Source organism: Cinclus cinclus, chromosome 2, assembly GCF_963662255.1.
Source record: "Cinclus cinclus chromosome 2, bCinCin1.1, whole genome shotgun sequence".
Taxonomy (NCBI): Eukaryota; Metazoa; Chordata; class Aves; order Passeriformes; family Cinclidae; genus Cinclus; species Cinclus cinclus.
The window spans coordinates 27,901,835-27,921,584 of record NC_085047.1 but is presented as its reverse complement, the minus strand read 5'-3'; the positions used below and the strand labels follow the sequence as shown (position 1 = coordinate 27,921,584).

The window sequence follows — 19,750 nt, the reverse complement described above, 5'->3', positions numbered from 1 at the left end:
GACAGATTCCGAGCCTAGACTTGTGTAGTAAAACCCCTTTTGCACTACTTTTTTCTCCAAGCATTGATGTATTTGTGATATTTTGGGGCAAGATGGATGTAGAAATTGGCGTTTGTTCTGTAAAATGCTTGAATTGTCGTGTCTCTGTTAAAGTCAGGTCTGTGAGAGTAGTTTCTGTAATAGTTTTGATGACAGCAGGATAGTGAAAAGCACCTTGGTGACTTGATGGAGTTTGGAATCTGTCTTTGGAGGAATGGGTCAGGCAACTTCAGGAGGTTTTAGGGAAGATAGGGTGCAGCTTTTATTTTGTGGACTGATTACTAAGTTTCTCCTGACTACCAAGACAACCCACACATACTAGGATTGGAGCTTTAGTAACAATATTAGTGAAAATGTGCTAAATACGCTGGGGTTTGTGATCCCATTGCACCTTGGTAAACATGCAAGGTGCTATTTCAGTGACATCCTTTGTGGTCTTGAGGCGTTTTGTTTCGGTAGGTTTTGCAAAGCTTGCTTTAGGAGGTATGGCTTCATTGTTGTGCAAGCAGCTGTCTCTGCAAGGCACCAAGCCTAGCTGGCTGGGATCACACTGAAAGTTCTCTTGGTATGTGCCTTCTGTCCTGCGCTTGGAGTCCAGCCTTTTTCTTATGGTGGGAAATGGTCAGAGTAAATAGTTGTTTTGCTGCCGTATGAAAAAATCTTTGAATCTCTCAAGGTTTCAGCCTGAGCTTGTTCTCAGGGCAGGCTCAGCAGTGCAGCAGGTGAAGGTGAGTGGATGTGATGTGGCATTCTGTGTGTAGAAGTGGAAAGAAGCAAGCCCTGCTGCCCCCATCACTGTTTTCCTGTGTCTTGCTGGAAACCGATTTCTCCCCCAGTTTGCCCATGGCTTTCTCCTTGTGCTCGTCATTGTGGGAAAACCTCTATGAGGGATAAGAAACATGGTAGAATGGTGAAGATTATGGTGGAAGCAGAGAAGAGGAGGAAACAGTAAACACAACATACACAGGAGGAGGAATAGTCTGTATACTGAGAAATTTGGATCTACCTGTGATGCTTCTTTCTGTCTATAATGCCACAGTTCATGCAATTATGCTCTATTTTCAATTTTTTTCAATCTGATAGAAGAACATAAGGTACTGAGCTTCATCATTTGAAGGTATTATACTAAGAATAATAACAATTACTTCAAAAAATACAGAAATAAGCATTAACATTAATTGCTGTTCCTACTTGATTTAAGCAAGAAGTCTGATGCTGAAGGTACTTGTTAAATTAGACTGGTAGCTTATCCTACCTTTCCATGTAAAAGATATCTTCTCTAAAAGTTCAAGAGATACATAATTTCATCTGTTTAAAATAATCAGATCATGACCTTGGTGTGGCAAAAAGCAGTAATATGAATCCTAATTTCTCCCATTTCATCTTTGCTGAACATAATTCTCCAAGAGCTTTGCTGAGACTTAAAAAAGGTGATTCAGAAGAAAAACAAAAATCAAAACCCAGCATGCCTTTCAGCTAACAAAACTGAGGAATTCGCTTCTGAACTGGTTCCAGGTTATATTTTTCCACTTCACTGGATGTATATTGACAATGTCATGCTGACATGAGCTCACAAAATTTTTAATCTTAATTTGCTGTAGTCCAGTTCAGGAACTTGCAAGTCTACAAAGCCTCATCTCCAATGAGCCAGTCATTTTATCCCCACTCTAAGAATGGGAGGGAGAAGGTGGTGGGGGAGGGTGTGAGGCAGGGAGAAGGCAAAGAATCAGACTAGGAGTGATGAACAAATTGGTTTATCTCTAGTAATCCCTGGATAGGGAGAAAAGGGAGTGTGTGTGGCAGGGAGTGATGGTTATCCTAGTCTGTAATAGCAGATTACAGTAGTAAGGCAGAAGTGATCTTGCTTTGGTGGTATCATATCACCTCCAGCATATCACAGCTCTGAGGGATTGGGAATGTAATTTTGGAGAGAAGGCAGGAATCTTGATGCATGAATTTTATTGTCTGTGCTTTGAAGTTGTAAATCTGATTATTTGGTAATCTTTAACCAAATCTTTAACCTTGATGAGCAACCAGTTTTCCTCAATTTAATGAACAGATAAAAGGCAGTCTGGTCAGGAAAGTTGTCTTCATAAGTGATGAACAGGGTTTCATCCCATGGCATTTGCTTCAGTAGTTAGTGAAAGGTTTAAATGCGCTGATCATAAAGCAGTCTACATCAGCAGCCTTTACCTTCTGGATAAAGAAATCTATTTTAGATAAAGAATTTGAACTGCAGAAAATTTGCTGAGTAATCCATTCATAGTCCCATTGGTTTGCAGCTCCTCAAAGGGACATGTGCTGCAGCAGCACATTTTTGGTGGGAACAGGTGTCTCCTGGGTCCTGTGGCAAGGTGCACGCTGAAGTGTTGCTTTCTGCAGTGCTTACTAGGCCTGGTGCACTCCTTAGAAAACTCAGCCCTTTCCTTCACGTTGAATGGGTGGGAGAACAGGAAAGTATAACTACTTCCTCCTCTTCAAGTCTTTGACTTTGCATCCATGTTTCTTGGAAGTCAAAATTGAGTTAAAGATAAGCATGAGCCTTAGGTTTTCATCTGTGCTGTGTTTTGAATGGGCACTGTCAGCCTTTCTCATCAGCATGGTTTGAAATTATTTTAGTTTGCATTATCTTTAGACATGCATTTTGTCTCTTGCGCTTGATGCATGACACTTGTCACTGTTCATTTCACTAAAGGTTCCCTGGTTAGAATCCTATATTTCCCCTTCCCCTCCAAGCAGTTCTGCACTAGTATTTAATAGCCCACATCGTAATGTGGAAAGGTTGTTACGTAAGATGTATACACAGAAGTATATGGTAAAATGAGACTACTTGAAATATTTATCTGAGAAAAAAGTAATTCTTGAACTTGAACATCAGTAGCTGTTCTTCTGCCATATCCAGTTTGAGCTTTGCAACTGTTCAAGTATTTCCAGTTTTAACTCCACCAGGGAGTGGTGATTAGAAATCAGCTTGGTTTTAAGATAGCTGAGGTGACTGGTTAAGATTGCAGTTTAGATATGTTTCCTTCTGCCTAGTCACAGGATGCACTATATGGGTTACTGTGTAACTAGTTTATGATATTTCTGATACTAGCACCTCTTGAAGCACTCTGTGCAGCTGCAGCAGATGGTCAGGATGAGAGCTGAAGGAGATGGATCAAAGTAGAAGGCATCACAGTAGGCAGAAACTGTGCTTGTGCTAGGATGAGATACCAGAGTATAAAAATAACTTGAGCCTAGCATTAGAATAACTTTTGCTGATTTCTTTTTTCCAGTGTATCCAATCAGCATGTACACTATCTAAAGAACATGAAACGATAACCTGAATATGTACAGGTATTTTAAGATACTAGTAGAGATATTACCAAAATAATATTTGCACATTAATGATTATTGTATTCATGTTTCTTCCAGTAAATCCACGAGATAAAAAGTATTATTCCCCTTTCACAGTCAGTAGGAGAAGGGGAAGAAGAAATTACTTGCATGTTAGGCTATGAAATGCTGGTGAAATTTGGTTGAGGTGCTAGAACTTGCTGTGTTAGGTTTATTCCTGTAGTAATACTGTTAACTGTTGTAAAAGCCAACAGGAGAAATTAGTTTTCTGTCATAATAGGTAATTCTGTAACCACTGGGATCTAGAGCCATCCCTGCTTTGACTCACTAATTGAAATCTGCCTCATGTTGTACAGTCCAGGGAGATATCCCATGGCCAGCAGTGGTTTGGAGAAGACAAGAGGATGGGATTCTGTTGATCTGAAGTTTAAATTGGGCTATGCAGCACAGGAACCCCAGCCATGACTCCCAAAATTGACTTTTAAAATTGGATTTAATAAAGAATGAGTAAGTGGAGAATATGTGATCTCCTGTTCCTACCAGGAGAATGCTTTGCTCTGTGAGATGTGAGGCATATTGATGAAGTTACGTGGTGAATCCTCTATTCCTTTCCCACAGATTTACTCCATAAGATTTCAGGGGCTACATGAAAGCCTCACAGGCTTTCCTTGCTTTCTCTTACTTTCTGTTTTCATCTCGCAGTATAGAATAGGCCTGTCGTGGTATGCACCAAATAGTCTTAGGCTTTAATCAGTTCAGAGGTCAGGCAAGCTCAGGGAGGGACTTGCTTTCTCCTTAACTACTGGCCGGGTACACGATTAATGATACTGCATCTTATGTAGCGCCTCTCTTTTTAAGGCTACATGGCTTAGAGGAATTAAAAACCGAGTTTGTAGCCATGTTCACATTAGAAGCTCTGAGTGGTTCTCGTGGATTTCCTTAACAATTAATTGTAGTGACTGACTCCATATGTGACCCTCTGATAACACAAAATCTGAAATCATTGTTTTGACAGCAGCACTGCACAAAGTGGGTGTTAGTTTTGTGCACTTCAGTGTGAAAATGTGTGGTGGCTGAAGAGTTGTCTTCCCAAGTATTCTTGAACATGGGCCAGAGCTAATGACCAGTGAATTAGTCGTGTTATTAGTTCTTGCTGGTTTAGAGTATATGATTAACAATTCCATGATCAAAGTAAAAAGTGGAATACCTCCTATTTTTGTAACTGCAGATTGTGTATTAATTGAGAAAGGAAAAACAGCATTGTGTAAATGTGACTAGAAGAAAAAAGGTATTATAGCGGCAGCTGTGGAATGAAGTGTGAGAAACATAACTGTGCTAATTTTACTTGCTTGTTTTTACTCATACCTGCATTTCAAAACTTCATGTGTTTTTACCTGCTAGGCTATAAGATCCTTCATTTTTTTCAGTCCTCATTTATGCAATGGATATTGCAGTAAAGTTCCAAGTTTATTGTGCATGTGATAAACTGATTTTATTGTAACAGCTTTTCAGGTTTATATAAAATGGGAAAATAGCACTATTGTTCTGTCTAAATTGGTTTAACCTTGGTTGAACAAAAGTGGAAATTGAGTTACCTAATCCATTTCAGGTGTTTTTTGTTTGTATTGCAAAAAGAATGGTAGTGGAAAAGATCTTTTGTTCCAAACCTCTCTTGGGCTGTAGAGAAAGGTGGGCACGTAGGTGGAAATGTTATGTTTGCTTTCACAATGTTTGCATTATTCTTACAGTATTCAATGGGGATAGGCTTCCCATCCTTCTGGTTGATACATTGTAGTATTGTAAGATCAGAAAATAAAAATGGGAAGTTAACGTTTTCTTGCCTTTTGCCACTGACCCTTTGATAGAGCAAATAGGTAATTAATGGATTACGTGATGGATTTGCTGACATTTATTTTAGAGAGAAAATTACTCAAAATTGGTAACATTCTTAGTGATAAAGCAATTCCAATAAATACTAATAAACATGTGAAAGCTATTGCCTCTTTGCAGCTTAGTTGTTCTTTGATTTGTCAACTTCTGTATCTGTATGATAGAGTGTTCATGATGGTACTTGACCTTTTTCCACAAAAAGTTCTTCTAATTGTTTGCTTTTCTCTTGTTTCAGAACAGAGAGCTCCAGATTATGAGAAAGTTGGATCATTGTAACATTGTCCGATTGCGTTATTTCTTCTACTCTAGTGGAGAGAAGGTAAGAATGGAAAGCAAAAGAATGTGTCCTGGTAACTGTCGGGGGTATAACTGGACTGTCTGAATGTGTGGAGACAGAAATGTGAAGATACTAGACATATAACGCTGAGCAAATGCTGTAATGGTGCTGTAACAGGTCATACTAGAACAGATGTTTTTCAGTACAGAAGTGTGTGGTCCATAAGGAGTGGTCTAAAACCACAAAACTGCAGTAGATTTGCATATGCACTGCCTTTTTCTTAATTCAGTGAATCACAGCTGGGCTTTGTGTAGCACTGCCTTTCCATATATGCAGATACATGTTTTCTGTGATTCAGTGTTAAGCATTTTAGATTTAAAGCATATATGTGACTTTTCCCACAACTAATCTGTATGCTTCTGTCCCCTTTCATTGTGCAATTATTACAGTGTTCCAGGTTGAGTTTCAGAGCCCAGAGGAAAAAATAATATACAATCATGTGATTGTAGCATTTGTCTGAATGTTTGTGCTCCCAAAGAAAGAGCAAATAGCTGGATTTAATATCTCTCAAGAAGAGATACTGACATTTGTTTTCATTCAGTCTAGGTTTAAAAATGCCTTGTTTTTTTTTTTTTCAAGAAGAGGTTACATGGCTTAGTTTTAATGTGAAATTATAATGTATTCCTTTTCTAAGTATGTATCATCATTTTACAAATCGTAGAATTTTACATAGGAGAATTCAGGATGAAATAGACTTCAAAATGGTATCTTGCTCCAGCCTTATCCTTAAAGCAGGATCATCCATGGAGTAAAAACTGTTGTGGTCTATGTGGAAGTTAAATTGTGAGGTCGGGAAATGAGCTAGATGAGCTTCTGAATTTTCTCTGATATTTGTATGTATTGTTACAAATATTTATATAATTTCTACATAATTTATAGAAATACTGCCATTTTTTCCCATTTTTTAAAGGCAGATTGCATCCTTAGTTGTTTTCAGATGCTGATATACTTGTCCACAGTGCTATAAAGGGCTGTATATGAGAGCTGATAGCTACTGACAGGCTGCTAACTGCAGGTTCATTAAGTGGGTCAGCCGACTGGGAGAGGCAGCCCACCTCTTTCATGGACTTTGGAGCCAGAAAAGGAGCTAACATCTCCAGGATAAGTTGCTTTTGTCTTGTGCTGTGCACAGGGGGATAATTGGAGGAGATCTGCTGTTACATGAGAGTTGTTTTGCGGGGGACCTGGCCCTGTACCTTGCCTGTGCCTATAGAAAATTTGCAAAACAACAGCATTCAAGGAGAAATATAATATAGGGTTTTTAAATTGTTTTTTAATCAACCTCCCCTTCTTTACCCTTGGCTGGTGCTAACAAGCATTTTCAGTTGTGTATGTTTTGCTGATAGTTCAGTGTCATTTTTTAAAGCTTTATTTAAATATTTTGTTCATAAACAGAAATTCCTCAAGCAGCATGAATAAAAAAAAGAAAAATACTGTGAATGAGTCTTGGGTTTGGGGTTTTTTTGTTGGTTGGTTGACTGGGTTTTTCAAAGCAGCTTGTAACTTAACTGAAGTAGAATTTCCTGGACAAACAGAAGACAACTGACTTATCTAATGGCTTTCAAAAACCTCCTGCAAACAGTGGAGTGTTAAAACTGCATAGAATACTTGTCCAGGCACTTTTGTTTAACAGTAACTTGAGAAAAACGCTTTTGGAAATCTTTAAGTTATATTGAGCTTGATTTTCCCTTCAGCTGTTTCAACTCCTCATGGCTGATTTTTGGCAGCACTGATTTTGCTCTTAAAAATGTCTCTATCCATGACCAATGAGTCTTTATGCTTCAGTGACAAGTTTTCTTTCCTTCACATTACTTTTTGCTCTTTGGTCTTCAATCCTCTGCTTTTGAGATTTCCACTGCTGCCCTGTTGAAAAATAGGACAAATGGGAAGCAGTCCCTGGGGCCAGCACACGCCCAGAACATCAGCAGTGTAATACTGCAGTTCAGGTTGCAAGGTCTCTTGCAGTTCAATACAAAATGACACTTAATTGGCTTGCAGGTATTTCCATGTAGGTGGCAGCATGTGAAGATAACTGTATGATGGTGTGCATGACTCATGCCCATTCTTGCAGCTCTCAGGAAATACCTGCAGAAGAAGCTGTAGCAAACGCAAGCTGAGTGTTAGTACAGCAGCTTGCCACAGCTTTTCCTCCATGGACTATGGGGTATGGCAGTTTGCTGTTCTTGCCTTGTAGTAGACTGGTACTCCACTAGGAGGAAGGGGGCTGGAGTTTGCTCTTTGGGAAAAGCTCTAGATAGCAGCAAATTGGTGTTCTGAAGGTCATGTGGGAAAGAAGGAAGGAGAATTTTTCTTATCATGCTTTTGTCAGTTTTGGGAAGCAATAGCATCTTTTCCTTCATATTAGGCTCATAATTAAGCTGTCTTTGGGGGATGGAGAAGGGAGAAAAGCATAATGTCCCATCTGGTGACCAGGAACAATGTTTAGAAAGCAGTTGCAGGTATAGATTATATAAACCTGTGGGGACACATCAAGTTATTATTGAAGCCAAATCCAATGGGAAGAGTAATATAAAAATCCAAGCATTGTATAGCAGAAAATGTGATGGGGTAGTGATGAGATGGGCTCGCAATTGTTGACTGTCTTTGTGAAGAACTTGGTGATCCTCTGCCATTAATCTATGTTGGTGATAATTAAGTCTAGCAACGATAGGAAAATCTCAGGTGAAACTCTTAGACTGCTGATCTCTTTAATTAAGTGTTGATACTTATATATCAAGCATTCTTTTGCATAAAGATTTTCATGCCATTGTCTTTACTCCACCTGTTCCTATTGCTTGGACTTCTTTCCTGGTGCTTGACACCAGCATCTCTAAGCCCAGACTTCTCTTTCTGGGTTGGGGTTTTTTTTGTTTGATTGGTTGGATTTTTTTTTTTTTTTTTTTTTTTTTTTTTTTTTGGTAGGTTTTGTTTGTTTTGGTTTGTTTTATCTGCCAATGTCCAAGAAGCTTAACTCTATCTTGATTTAGAGATACCTCAAAGGATTTCTGCATATCTAGTCAGACTGGTACTCATTGAAAGCCATGTGCCTAACAGTCGCTTTAATTCATTTCAATTGCTAGATATTTTTAGACACTGGGGAACCTTAAAACTGCTTTCGTTCTAGCAAAACAGGAGGTTTCATTCTTGACTGGAAAACTGGAAAAGTATCAAATAAAAAAAGTCAGAAAAAACTTGTTAGTAAGACCATTCCTTAGCTTCAACCAAGTTGTAGTGCTAGTCTGTAGAGATTTGGAGCTTTCCTTAGCTGTTTCTGCTGGCCAGGTGGAACTGGTTGCAGGGCTTGGGCTCCCTAGCTTTTCTTTTTTCCTTGTGATGAACTCTCCCTTTTATGTCTCCCATTTGCTTAAACTTCTTCCCTGCTTTTGACAAAAGCCATCAAACCTTAGCAGCATGAAAATCATGTATCAAATGTGGCTTTGACTGATTTTTTTTTCTCCTTTCTCTTCTGTGACTGGGTGACTCTCTCTTGTCTAAGCATCTTTGAATTTATACTGCCTTTATACAGCAAAGTGTGTGTATATATATATATACATGCACACATATTTATACCTTTATGTGTATATATAGATGTTAAAAGTTCTGAGTACTAAGTATTAATCATGTTTGACTAATGATTTCTATTCTAAAAGAGCTCAAAGAAGGTATGTAATTTATATTAAGATGACAGTTGACAGGCTTGGCATTCGAATTGCTTCTATAAACTATTTCCTCCTCCATTCATTAATTTTGAAACTTTACAGACATTTGTCAGACCTGTTCAATAACCAGTTTTTCCAAGCCTCTTCCTTTAATGAATTTGCCAGAGTGCATTCTGATTTCTTCTTCTTTTGAGGCTGTTTTGAGATATCTGGTAGCAGGGCACTGACTTTCACGGCTGTAATGTGCTTTTCAGTAATCTAAAAATGTGTAATTATATCTGGTGGAATGAGACAGTGGGAGAGAGAAAAAGCAAATAATGGGTTGAATTGTATATGAAAGCCTCCCCTGGTGAAAGTAGTCACAAGACTTTTCCATGCTGCATTTCTGCAATTTATGATTTTCTAGGTAATTCTTGGAAAAAATAAGTAGGATTTTAGGACTAGCCAGGTCCACTGTTTGGTAGCTTTGGTATTATGCCTTAGGATAAGGTCTTGAACAAGATGCTTGGTTTGCCTGTCAGCTTTCCACTGCAGATCAGACTGTATTAGGAAGGCATATATTTCAGGGTTAATTTTTACTACATTTCTTTAATTTCAGGAGCTGCTTTGCATTTAGCACAATACAAAAATGTAGGTCTTGATTTCCTTTTGCAAGGGGAGATGATCTTGCCACCTGTCCTTTCTAGCCTAATTCTGCTGAGAACCTTTCAAGCCATGTTCCAAGCCAGGGCAAACATGAATTTGGGAAATAATTCCTCTAACTCCTTTGCTAAGAATATTCCTTGATCTTTTGTGGAATGACCTAACTTATCAGTGGCTATCAAATACAATTACACAGCTGTGTAAAACCTGAAATGAGTTCTTGATTCTGCCTTTTTTATCCCTCTTTATTTCTGGTTAGATTTTTGTGGCGTTTCATAACTGTCAGCTTTTCCTGTATGGCTACTTTAGAGTGTTGAATAGACTGATTGATCCATACCTGTGTCCAAAAGAGGATGAAAAGTTACTGGAGGGATTTGTTTCTGCATCAAATAAAATCAAAGTAATTACAATTTTTGTTGAGTAATTTCACCTGTGGTTATGTCCTTTAGTTTTTTTCCTCCTTAAGGTGGCTTAGTATTCAGAGGAGTCAAAGCAAAAATGGAAGCACAGAGAGGTCACAAATAGGCAGTATGCTGACACTTTTTTGGAGGCTGAGCTATCCCTTCTGCATGCTTTATTTGATGTCAGGTCTTATTTAGCCTTAGCTATAAGGGCATCTAGCCAAAAGTCTGTGGAGACTCAGGATGGAAATTTACTCCCATAGACCTAGGCTGAAGTTTAAAATAAACGTGCATGAGATACATGCTGAGCTACATCTCTGAGTTTCTGTACTTGATCTCCTGTGCTTTGGCAGAACTGGATTAAATGGCAATGAAGAAGTTTGGAAGAACAGACAACTGTCTGATTTGTAAGCTATATCCCTGTTATATCCTCCACCTTCAGAGAGGCATGAACATCACCATTATTTCTTGCAGGAGTGTTCAGATGAGTTGTCATGTAAGAACCATCCATTCTTTTCACTGTTAAATAGGAATAATTTGGTTTCTTAATTGAACTTTTTTAAAAAAAAAAAGTTGTTACTTCATAAAAAGGGCAATTAACAGAGCCTTGAGCCCAATTGTGCACTGAGAGTCTATGTGAATCTTTTGTACCAGCTAGTAATGTGCTGAAGGTCCATCACTAGAGATGAATTTAGTAACTACCATTCATTCAGTCCCTGGCAGATCTTGTGTGTTGTCAACAAAGAAGCAATTAATGCCAATTATGAGGAGTTTTGTGATGTTAGTATCTGTGTAGTCCTTGCCTGAGGCCTGGCAAACTCTTTTCAAAAAGGGCACCAGTCATCCTGTGATTATCAGTTACTGCTGTTGGGGTTTGCAACAGGCTGGGAATTTCCTTAATTGTAGTTATGAGCAGTCTCTGGTTTTCACTAGGTTTTGTTATTAGAAATAGTTTTGTGTACCTGTGGTAGGGCTTCACAAGAGCAGAGTAAGCAGCAGTGACTAGATCCTTAGTGTGGAGGTGCATGCAGTGAGAATAGGAAGCTTAGAGCCGATGATAGGAAGCGAGGCCGATGAGCCATCCGGTACATCTCCTTGGTCACTCTTCTGTTCAAGTCATTCCTCTGCCAGCTCTGGCTTCTGCTCTCATTTTCCCAGTGTTGGATGGCCATTAGAAAGGCAGCTTATGTTGTTTGTCCTGAAGCAGGTATGTAGTTTGAGCAATTCTTTTGTATTGTCTTGCCTAGTTTTCTGTCATGGATATATCCTGATTCAGAAATTCCTACTCACTCTGGAAGGTAGCGAACAGTCAGGAAAACAGTGGATCTCCAAGACTCTCCTTTTTGTTTCATCACAAGGTGTGCAGGGCAGTCCAGTGATGCAAACATCATCCGTTAATTTTCATCTTCCAACAGACTTATGGCCAGTTTATGGCACAGTCCCTGCTTGGGAGCTGGGATTCAAATATCCACAGATTACTTATGTCAAAGATGGTAACTCAGTCCTGCCTTTTCGATGTTGGGCAAAAGTTTCCAACTTTGTAGGCATTGTCCTTGGAAGTACATCTGTAAGTTTAAGGACTTCACAGGGCATAAGATAAACAAGAATTATCAGGGATTCCTAAATTATTTTAATCTGTGACCTTTTCCTTTACAGTAGCTGCTCTTTAGAGGGGAAAACTAGGTCATAAAATGTTTTTTTTTTTTTTTTTTTTTTTTTTTTTTTGGACAAAGAATGTCTTAGTGCATCACCTAAGAACCTGTTCTCTTTCAGTGATCAAAGGTAGGTAATGTAAACCAGCAGGCTTTAAAAAAGACCCAAGAAAGATGTTAAATACAAATTTATTGGGAGGGTTGACTTCTAGCCTTATGCTGCCATCACAGCTGACCCACTTGGCAGTTCCCATCTATGTAACATGACCATGTTTTGCTGAAGAGTAGTGAGCATTACAGAGCAATTTGGTAAGTTTTGACAAGTAGACATAGGAACAGAAGTTTTGGGACACATCTCAGTTCTCAAATTCAGTCATAAAGAGTGAGGGATTAGGAAAGGAGATACTTGGCTCAACATTTGCAGTATTATTATCAAGTATTGGTATCTCTCTGAACAATGAAGTTGTGTCTTCAACTGTTCTTACCCCCTCGGATTTATCTGTGTGAAACCCCAATTGTATCTCTAGGCTTATGCTCCCTTAATTTTGGTGGCAGACGAAACTCTGTTTTGAAATAAATGTGGTTGTAAACTGCAAGTGAAAACAGACACACGTGGCCACTGGATGTCACCATTCCTTCATACAAATAAGGTCAGCTAGCACATATTTTGCATTTTCAATTTTTTATTGTGTATCATGTCTAATCATTAGTTAGAATAGGAAGACTACAAATTTTGCTTTGCCTTTGAAAGTGTGTCAAAAGTCTGTATCTTTAAGGTCCAATGTCAGCATTCAAGATAAGAGAAGGAAGGTGGGTCTCACATGGTGCTTGGTAAAGGGGTGTGAAGTGTGTGCTGGTTGTAGCTTTAAGAGAAGTAAGATAACTTCCTTTTAAGCTAGGGCAAAAACTGTGACTTTGAACCTTGTGTGTTGTCTAAATCTAGATGCCTAAGTCAGGGTGAAGGACATAATTTACCTCATGCTGACACTCTAGTGTTCAAATAATGCACTCTCGAAAGGTATCGTCTGCATGGAATGCTGAAAGGCATTTTCTTGCTTTCCAACTGAAAGGTAAATCCCTCAGGTGCTTTTTGATAGAACTCTTGCATAGCTGCATCCTGTCAGTAACTGCTTCGTGCAGCACCTGTCTCTTAAACACCATCAGTGGGGTACTGTTGTATGGTAAGGACAGTATCCTCTTGCCTAAGTTGGTTGATTTATTTATCTCATACAGCCCTAATACTGAAGCCTTGGGATAATTTTTATAACAAGAAGTACATTTTGGAGGCATATTACTCAATTTTAGGCATATCGTTTGTCTGTGTGCATTTACCTTGAATAGACATGTAAAGGAAGTTTCTTCAGAGTGCAATTCCACATTTATTCCTCCTAGTGCAAAGTTAAACTCCTGTATTGTTCATCTCCTCTCAGTTGTGTTCATACAGCTGATCAGGTAGAGTCCATGGAAAACAAAGGAAAACCCATCCCAAACCCCACCAGAACCACTGTTACTAATCTGCCAGGAGATACAAACTGAAATGAGCATGTTCATCACTTTTTTCAAATGCTGAGCAGTAAATTTGGTCACCCTAGAAGAAAGAGCACCCAGAATAGTTTCTTAACCTTTTAATGCTGTTACTTGATGTTCAGAGAAGTTTTCCTTAGATTCCACATAGGCCTTGGCAGTTCAGGAATACTTCCAACGTCTTATTAGATGCTGACATATTTTCAGTGTAAGAATTTTCCTTTTGCTGTCAATCTGGTGTTTGGCATGTATGATGCCCCTGGCTTCTATCATCATGGTAGTAAATAAGGGAAATAGTTGGACTGTGGCTGACTAAATATTGGTTGCTGCTTTGTATGTGCATGTTGAAAATATAGTGTGTCTGATACATGAAAACAAAAGCTTGTAGGAACCACTCAGGATCAATTTGAGGTTTGTTGAGGTAGGGGATGATCACAGAGAAGCAATGTTTTAACTATCACTGCAAGGAGCAATCTACAGAAGTGAATATTTGAATTCAATAGCCATTCCTTTATTTTAATTCAATAGCTATTTCTTTATATTGACCTCAATTAAGCACAACTGGAGGGTGCTTTAAATGGATTACTTATTTGGACTGAAAGAGAGAAGAGTTTTAAAGTGGAGTTTGAGACCTCTGTGCAGCCTTTGCTTTGTCAGCAAGGCAGTATTTTCAGTTTCACTCAGTCCTCAGCCACATTGTTTGTAATGCTCATGTACTTTCATTGTGTTTTGTCTCCAATTTCTGGCATGAGAAAGGAAACGAAGTTGCTGTAATGTTTTGGGTCTTGTATCTTAGTCTTTCTCATGCCTCCTATTGTGGTACAAGGTATGTGAGTATTTATTCACATTAAATGTTCTACCAAAGTGAAGCACTGCCTGAATTGGTAGTTCTTGAGAGGTGCAGATCAATTTGAAGGTAAAACAGCGGTTGTTTAGCTTTGGCTCATTTTGGAGCAGTGTTTGTCAACTGAGGATTTATCTGCCAAGTCATTTATCTGCAGCTTCTAGCTACCTGATGCAGTTGCTGGTACATGAGCCACATTGCTGAAGTCAGAATCCTGTTGAAATACTTTGATCCTGGGCTTCAGGATCTGGCTTTCTGCCCTTGCCTGTTTTTGTTTCGAACTGTATGTGGTCATAACCTTAGCAGCAAGCATAGGAGAACATAAATACACGTAAATATTTGACCTGCAGCAGAAAGCTGGTAAGCCCCAAGGTCTTTAAGGACAAATGAGTTATTTAATGACATCTTGTGTTTGCTTTCTGTATTTTGTATGCTGCAGCTTCCTCTGGAATTTTCTCTTTTCTTTAGGTCATTTCAGACATGCTTGTGACAGTCAGGTTACCTTGGTTTGTTCCCAGACCAGCAGTTTTGAAACAGTAGTATGGAAACGAGTCACTTGTGGAATATATGGTGAGGTTTCTTGTAATGGAAAGATAAACCTTGATCATCCCAGTTGATCCTTGAGCAGTTGCCCTCATTTGGCCAAGTCTTTAAGCTAACCGTGTTTCCCATTGCAATACATCTGGGTCAGTTGAAAAATATGTGTTTAGGAGGAATGTATGGGGTAGGCAAACCAGATTGCATCACGCTTAGAGCTTGTCAGGCCATGACTGCTTCCTAGCTTCCTTGAATCTTGTTCAGGGGAATTCAGGTAACTTGGGTATTATTTTCACCCAGTTCATGCTTACTGAGAATGATCAGGGCTTGTGAAAACTCCTTGCCTGTATGTTTATCAGAGCAGTACCAGATGACATCAGGAGGATGTCACTCAAGACACTTGAATAATCTTTAATTCATTATAGCGGTCTTCAAGAGAACTTCTGGAGTCAGTTGCATGTGATAGAAGTGAAATATGCCACTACTTACATGGCCAATGGCATAAGCATTGCCTGTATAGCTGCATATTGGAATTCTGGGTCCCTTGAGTGGTACATCAAAACCAGATAGTTGATGGGGGGGAGGAGGGGAAAAGTGTTCATGTGCCTTAGAGTTTTGTGATACAGATTTACACAGGAGCAGTACCACACAAAACCCATGCTGTTGTTTAGGCACTGTGGATGGCATCAAAACTCAGAAGTGAAGCCTCCATCTCTAAAGATGCAAATGCCTCAAAGTTTTTTGTGCTTATGTTATGTCATGCTATTGAATTGGTCCCATTTTTAATACAATGTAAAATTAGAAATAAAAATGGAGGCACTAAAAGCAAAACAGAGATTATATGGACTACAGATTAGTTCTGTAATTTTCAAAACTCACTGCTGTGAAGTAGCATAGACAGGGTTTACTGATCATATGTTTTGCTGTTCTCCATGTGTCCTTTTGCTTGTATTATGAGGGGATTATAAAATCACTATAATTTAATTTTTACTTACTTTTTTCCCTCAAATCTCTTATGTAAATCTTTTCAATACATGAAGCATGGATCTTTGGATCAAAGTCACCAACCTCAGTAACAGTGAAGTGATTTGTCACCAGTAACACTTTCTCATCCTCTGAGAGGCAGACATTTAGCATATTCATCAGGTTGTATCTGCACTGAAGCAAACAGCATTAATATTCATGAAACTGTTTTCTCTCGTGGTTTACAGGTTGCTTTACCAGGCATAAGATAATTTTGAACTTTTTAGGACATTTATTTTTGGTATTTTATAACTAAATCTTGAAAGCTCTGACCGAAGAAGAGGTGGTGGATGAATTTTATTGGCTTGAAGTGGGAGTCGGGGAAGTAAGAGCTTTTCTTATTGCAGGGAAATTGCTAAAATACAAATTTGTTTGTTTGTTTGTTTTCCTTGAATACATTTGCATGGCTGTGGAGTTACAGAGCCATCTGGTATTTCCTCTGCACTGCTGGTAGTTGTCCCTTCTCATCCATTTAAAAAATTTTCTTCTCCCCAGCTTGGTCCCTAGAAGCCTTCACATTGTTCCCAGTTCCTGGGATGGTGCTGGGAGAAGCACCAGCATAGGCAGGGTTTTGGAGGCTGCTCCTTGTCTATGTTTGTGAAGTATGGTAAGATCAGATAGATACAAGTTGGTGGGCCATTGTCATTTGCTTGGTGCTGTGCTATTGTCACTGTCATTTAAGCAGTGATATTAAGAAAAGAGCTTTTTTATTTGTAGGGAGGAATGATGTATGCAGGGCCGTGCAAGGTGACTTGTTCTATTAGGAGGTATTGGTAAGAGCTGTTAAAATGTCCTGAAAATAAAAGCCTTTATTGTCAAATAATGGTGATCAGAGATCTTGAATTCTGAGCCTTTAAAAATGCACAAAGTCAGCAGATCTTTGCATGTGTATTCAAGGTGTGTATTTCTGTGTGCTGCAGTGTACCAGACTGCTGCTCCTTGCTGTGGCAGGACAGCAGAGCATTGTGAGAGGAACACACCTCACTCTGTGCTTGAAGTGATGGGTCAAGTCATAGCGGAGTAGTAGTATTAAACTGCTGCAGCTAAATGAGGTTTGTGTTTAGGTGTTAAGATATAGATAGACGGTAGATCTTCTGACAAGGGCCTCCAGGCGAAGACTTGGGAGCTCTGTTCTGTTTCTATCCATGTAAATTTTCTATATATTATCTTTCTCTAAAGAAAGTTCTAGGTGATAAAATAGCAGGTGCAGGAGAGGTTAGTTCTAGTTCATTCACTAGCTTTCCAAATATTTTTTTTGTGCTGATATAGTTAATTATATCCACCCCCCAGCATTAAATGTATTCACAGTCCTGGCAGGATTTGCACTGAAGAATGTATTAAAATATCAGAAGTCTCTTAAAGACCTGTTTTACTGCTGAAAATTCTCAGTTTTGCAGTTAAGCACTATATGATTATAGTACTTTGTTGTATATTATAAAGTACCTTACACATTAACAAAGGAAAGAAGGAACAAAGAGGACTCAAATGACAACCTACCTTATTACAGAGCTACTTCTGTTTTTTCTCTTGTGTTATGTTCACCTGAATATCTAACTTAATCCTAGATATTAAAAATTATACTTGAGACTTTGGTTTTGGCTTGTTCTCTTTTGTAATGCATAAGTTCATATGTTTGAGATTACTGGACATCAAAATACCTGTAAACAGAATGGTTACAAATGTTAACACTGGCTTAGTGTATTCAAATGGTTAGTATATATTAATCTCTTAATAACTGGGAATTCAGTAAGATCAAAGTAATATTTCTAAAATAGGAAGGTTGTTTGAACTTTTTTGATGTGCTGTTGTTGGGGGCTGAGTTTTAACTTTTAAATTTGCACTTCTTGGGTTTTGGCAGGTAAGGGACAAATGAGTTAATAGGCTGTTTTAACTAATTATGCAGATGTTACCTTGAAATACTCTCCTAATGAAAATACTGACTGGGCAGAACAACTATATCCTTGTCTCCATTTATAATCTGAAAATATGTTATATCTGTTGGAGACCACAACAATTAAGATGATCTTAATTGTTAGCTTGACAGAAGTATTAATGCACAAGTGCAAAGCCTAAATAAATAGTTCCATGGCAGTTCACACACTAAAGATGGGACTCAAAATGTCCACAGCTTTCTCTTCTTTTAGGTTTCTCTGAACATTTTTATTGTGCTTCATGCCTCAAATCTAGTGCTGATTTGTTTTTCTTCTCTGTTCTCTTTCAGAAAGATGAGGTGTACCTCAACTTGGTGCTGGACTATGTTCCTGAAACAGTATACAGAGTTGCCAGACATTATAGTCGGGCCAAACAGACACTCCCTATGATTTATGTCAAGGTAGGTAACTGGCAGATGTGGTTAGGTGAAGAAAGATATTACAGAAGTACACTGTGAATACTCATCTCTAACATAATAGTAAATTTTCAGAAATTTTTAGAAGCAAATAGATCTTGAGGCTAGGAAGAAAGTTTATAATCGCTTGCTGTTGTGGCAAAGGAAGAAGAGAGGGTTGAGACTTTAACAAATATTCCAAGTTTTTGACCTTACAGAAATCTTGGAATGGGCTGGGGAGACAAGTGTGGGGGAAGTGTTTTGTTTTTGAAGGAGCTTAGACGGAGACTGACACCAGCCAGATTAGAAGCTTTAGTTTCCTGAGATGGTGAAGACATAATAGAACAAAGGTCAGGAACTGAAAGAGGATGTCAAAAGGATGTTCCCTGATCTGTTATCTTACCCTTTTCCTGGCATATGGGTACGAGTTCATGTGCTTTTATTGTGGTCATGAAAGGCACATTTTTGTCTCCACTTGAAGCTCATTGGCTTATGTATTCAAAAGCTATGTGGGATAATGTGCTTGTGTGCACCTTGTACTTTCAAAACCTTACTCAGGTTGTCTAGATCTTTTACACAGGGGTTAAAATAAATAAAATTTCTCATTTTGGGGCCTCATAGTTCCGTTTCATATGTTGTGGAGGGCACAGTCCGCACACTAGTGAATGATAATGTTTTCACATGGCATCAACTTGTTACCATGATATACAGTAAGATTTTGTAGAAATTACCAACAAATTTTCCTGATGCATGTTGATTCCTCCAGATTCCTCTTTAAAAGTATAATGCTTAATGTAAGGATTGGTTTAAGAAAATACTTCAGTTTGGTTGAAATAAGATGAAAGTTTCAAAGGTGAAAGCTAAAAATAGTAGTTATTTCAGTCATGAAATTTTGTGTCATAACTATATGGATAAATTGCAAATGGCATGTCTCTGAATAGGCATCACTTTTGCCTGATTTTTAAGAGAGCACAGAATTTTTCATCCAGCAGACTTCAGGGTCACTCTGTTTGGTCTGTTGGTGGAACAGCATGTCTTCAAGTTATGTGCTCTCCAAAATCTGTAGGCTTGGCTTTTGATAAATTATTTATATATCTTTTGTCAGTATTCTTGCTCTAATTGTTCTCTCTTACGGGAAGTTGAGAAAATTGTTCTTCCTTACACTTTCAGACTAAAATCTGCTTCAACTCTTTCATCTTGCAGGATGCCTGGGACTTCCTGTTCCAGGTAGCCTGGAGAGCTATTCTTATTTTTCTGGCAAGGCTTTTATGTAATCCTGTATTGTAAAGGATGATGTTACCTTAATGTCATTAAGGATTTTTCAATTTTTCAGGCATCTGGGCTACACAAAGGTCAGATCATACATACTTGTTCACTTCTGATGGATAACTAGACAGGTAGAGAGCTGCTTTTCCCTGGGTAACAAAGAAACTTACAGCTGCACAGAACCTGTTCTAGTAATCTTCTGGTTAATTTTTATTTGTAATTTCTAACCTGCTGTAAGGAGTCCTTGGAAATTTTGGATTTGTGTGGAGACAAA

General features: G+C 38.5%; 1 protein-coding gene across 2 annotated transcripts in view; it reads left to right on the top strand.

The window, feature by feature from the left end:
* Positions 1–19,750, top strand: part of GSK3B (glycogen synthase kinase 3 beta) — a 148,556-nt gene that overhangs the window by 74,961 nt on the left and 53,845 nt on the right. For both annotated transcript variants that reach the window (XM_062515511.1, XM_062515510.1), the window contains exons 3-4: positions 5,501–5,584; positions 18,106–18,216. In XM_062515511.1, the coding sequence (XP_062371495.1) occupies positions 5,501–5,584; positions 18,106–18,216 (195 nt within the window). The remainder of the gene's footprint in view (positions 1–5,500; positions 5,585–18,105; positions 18,217–19,750) is intronic.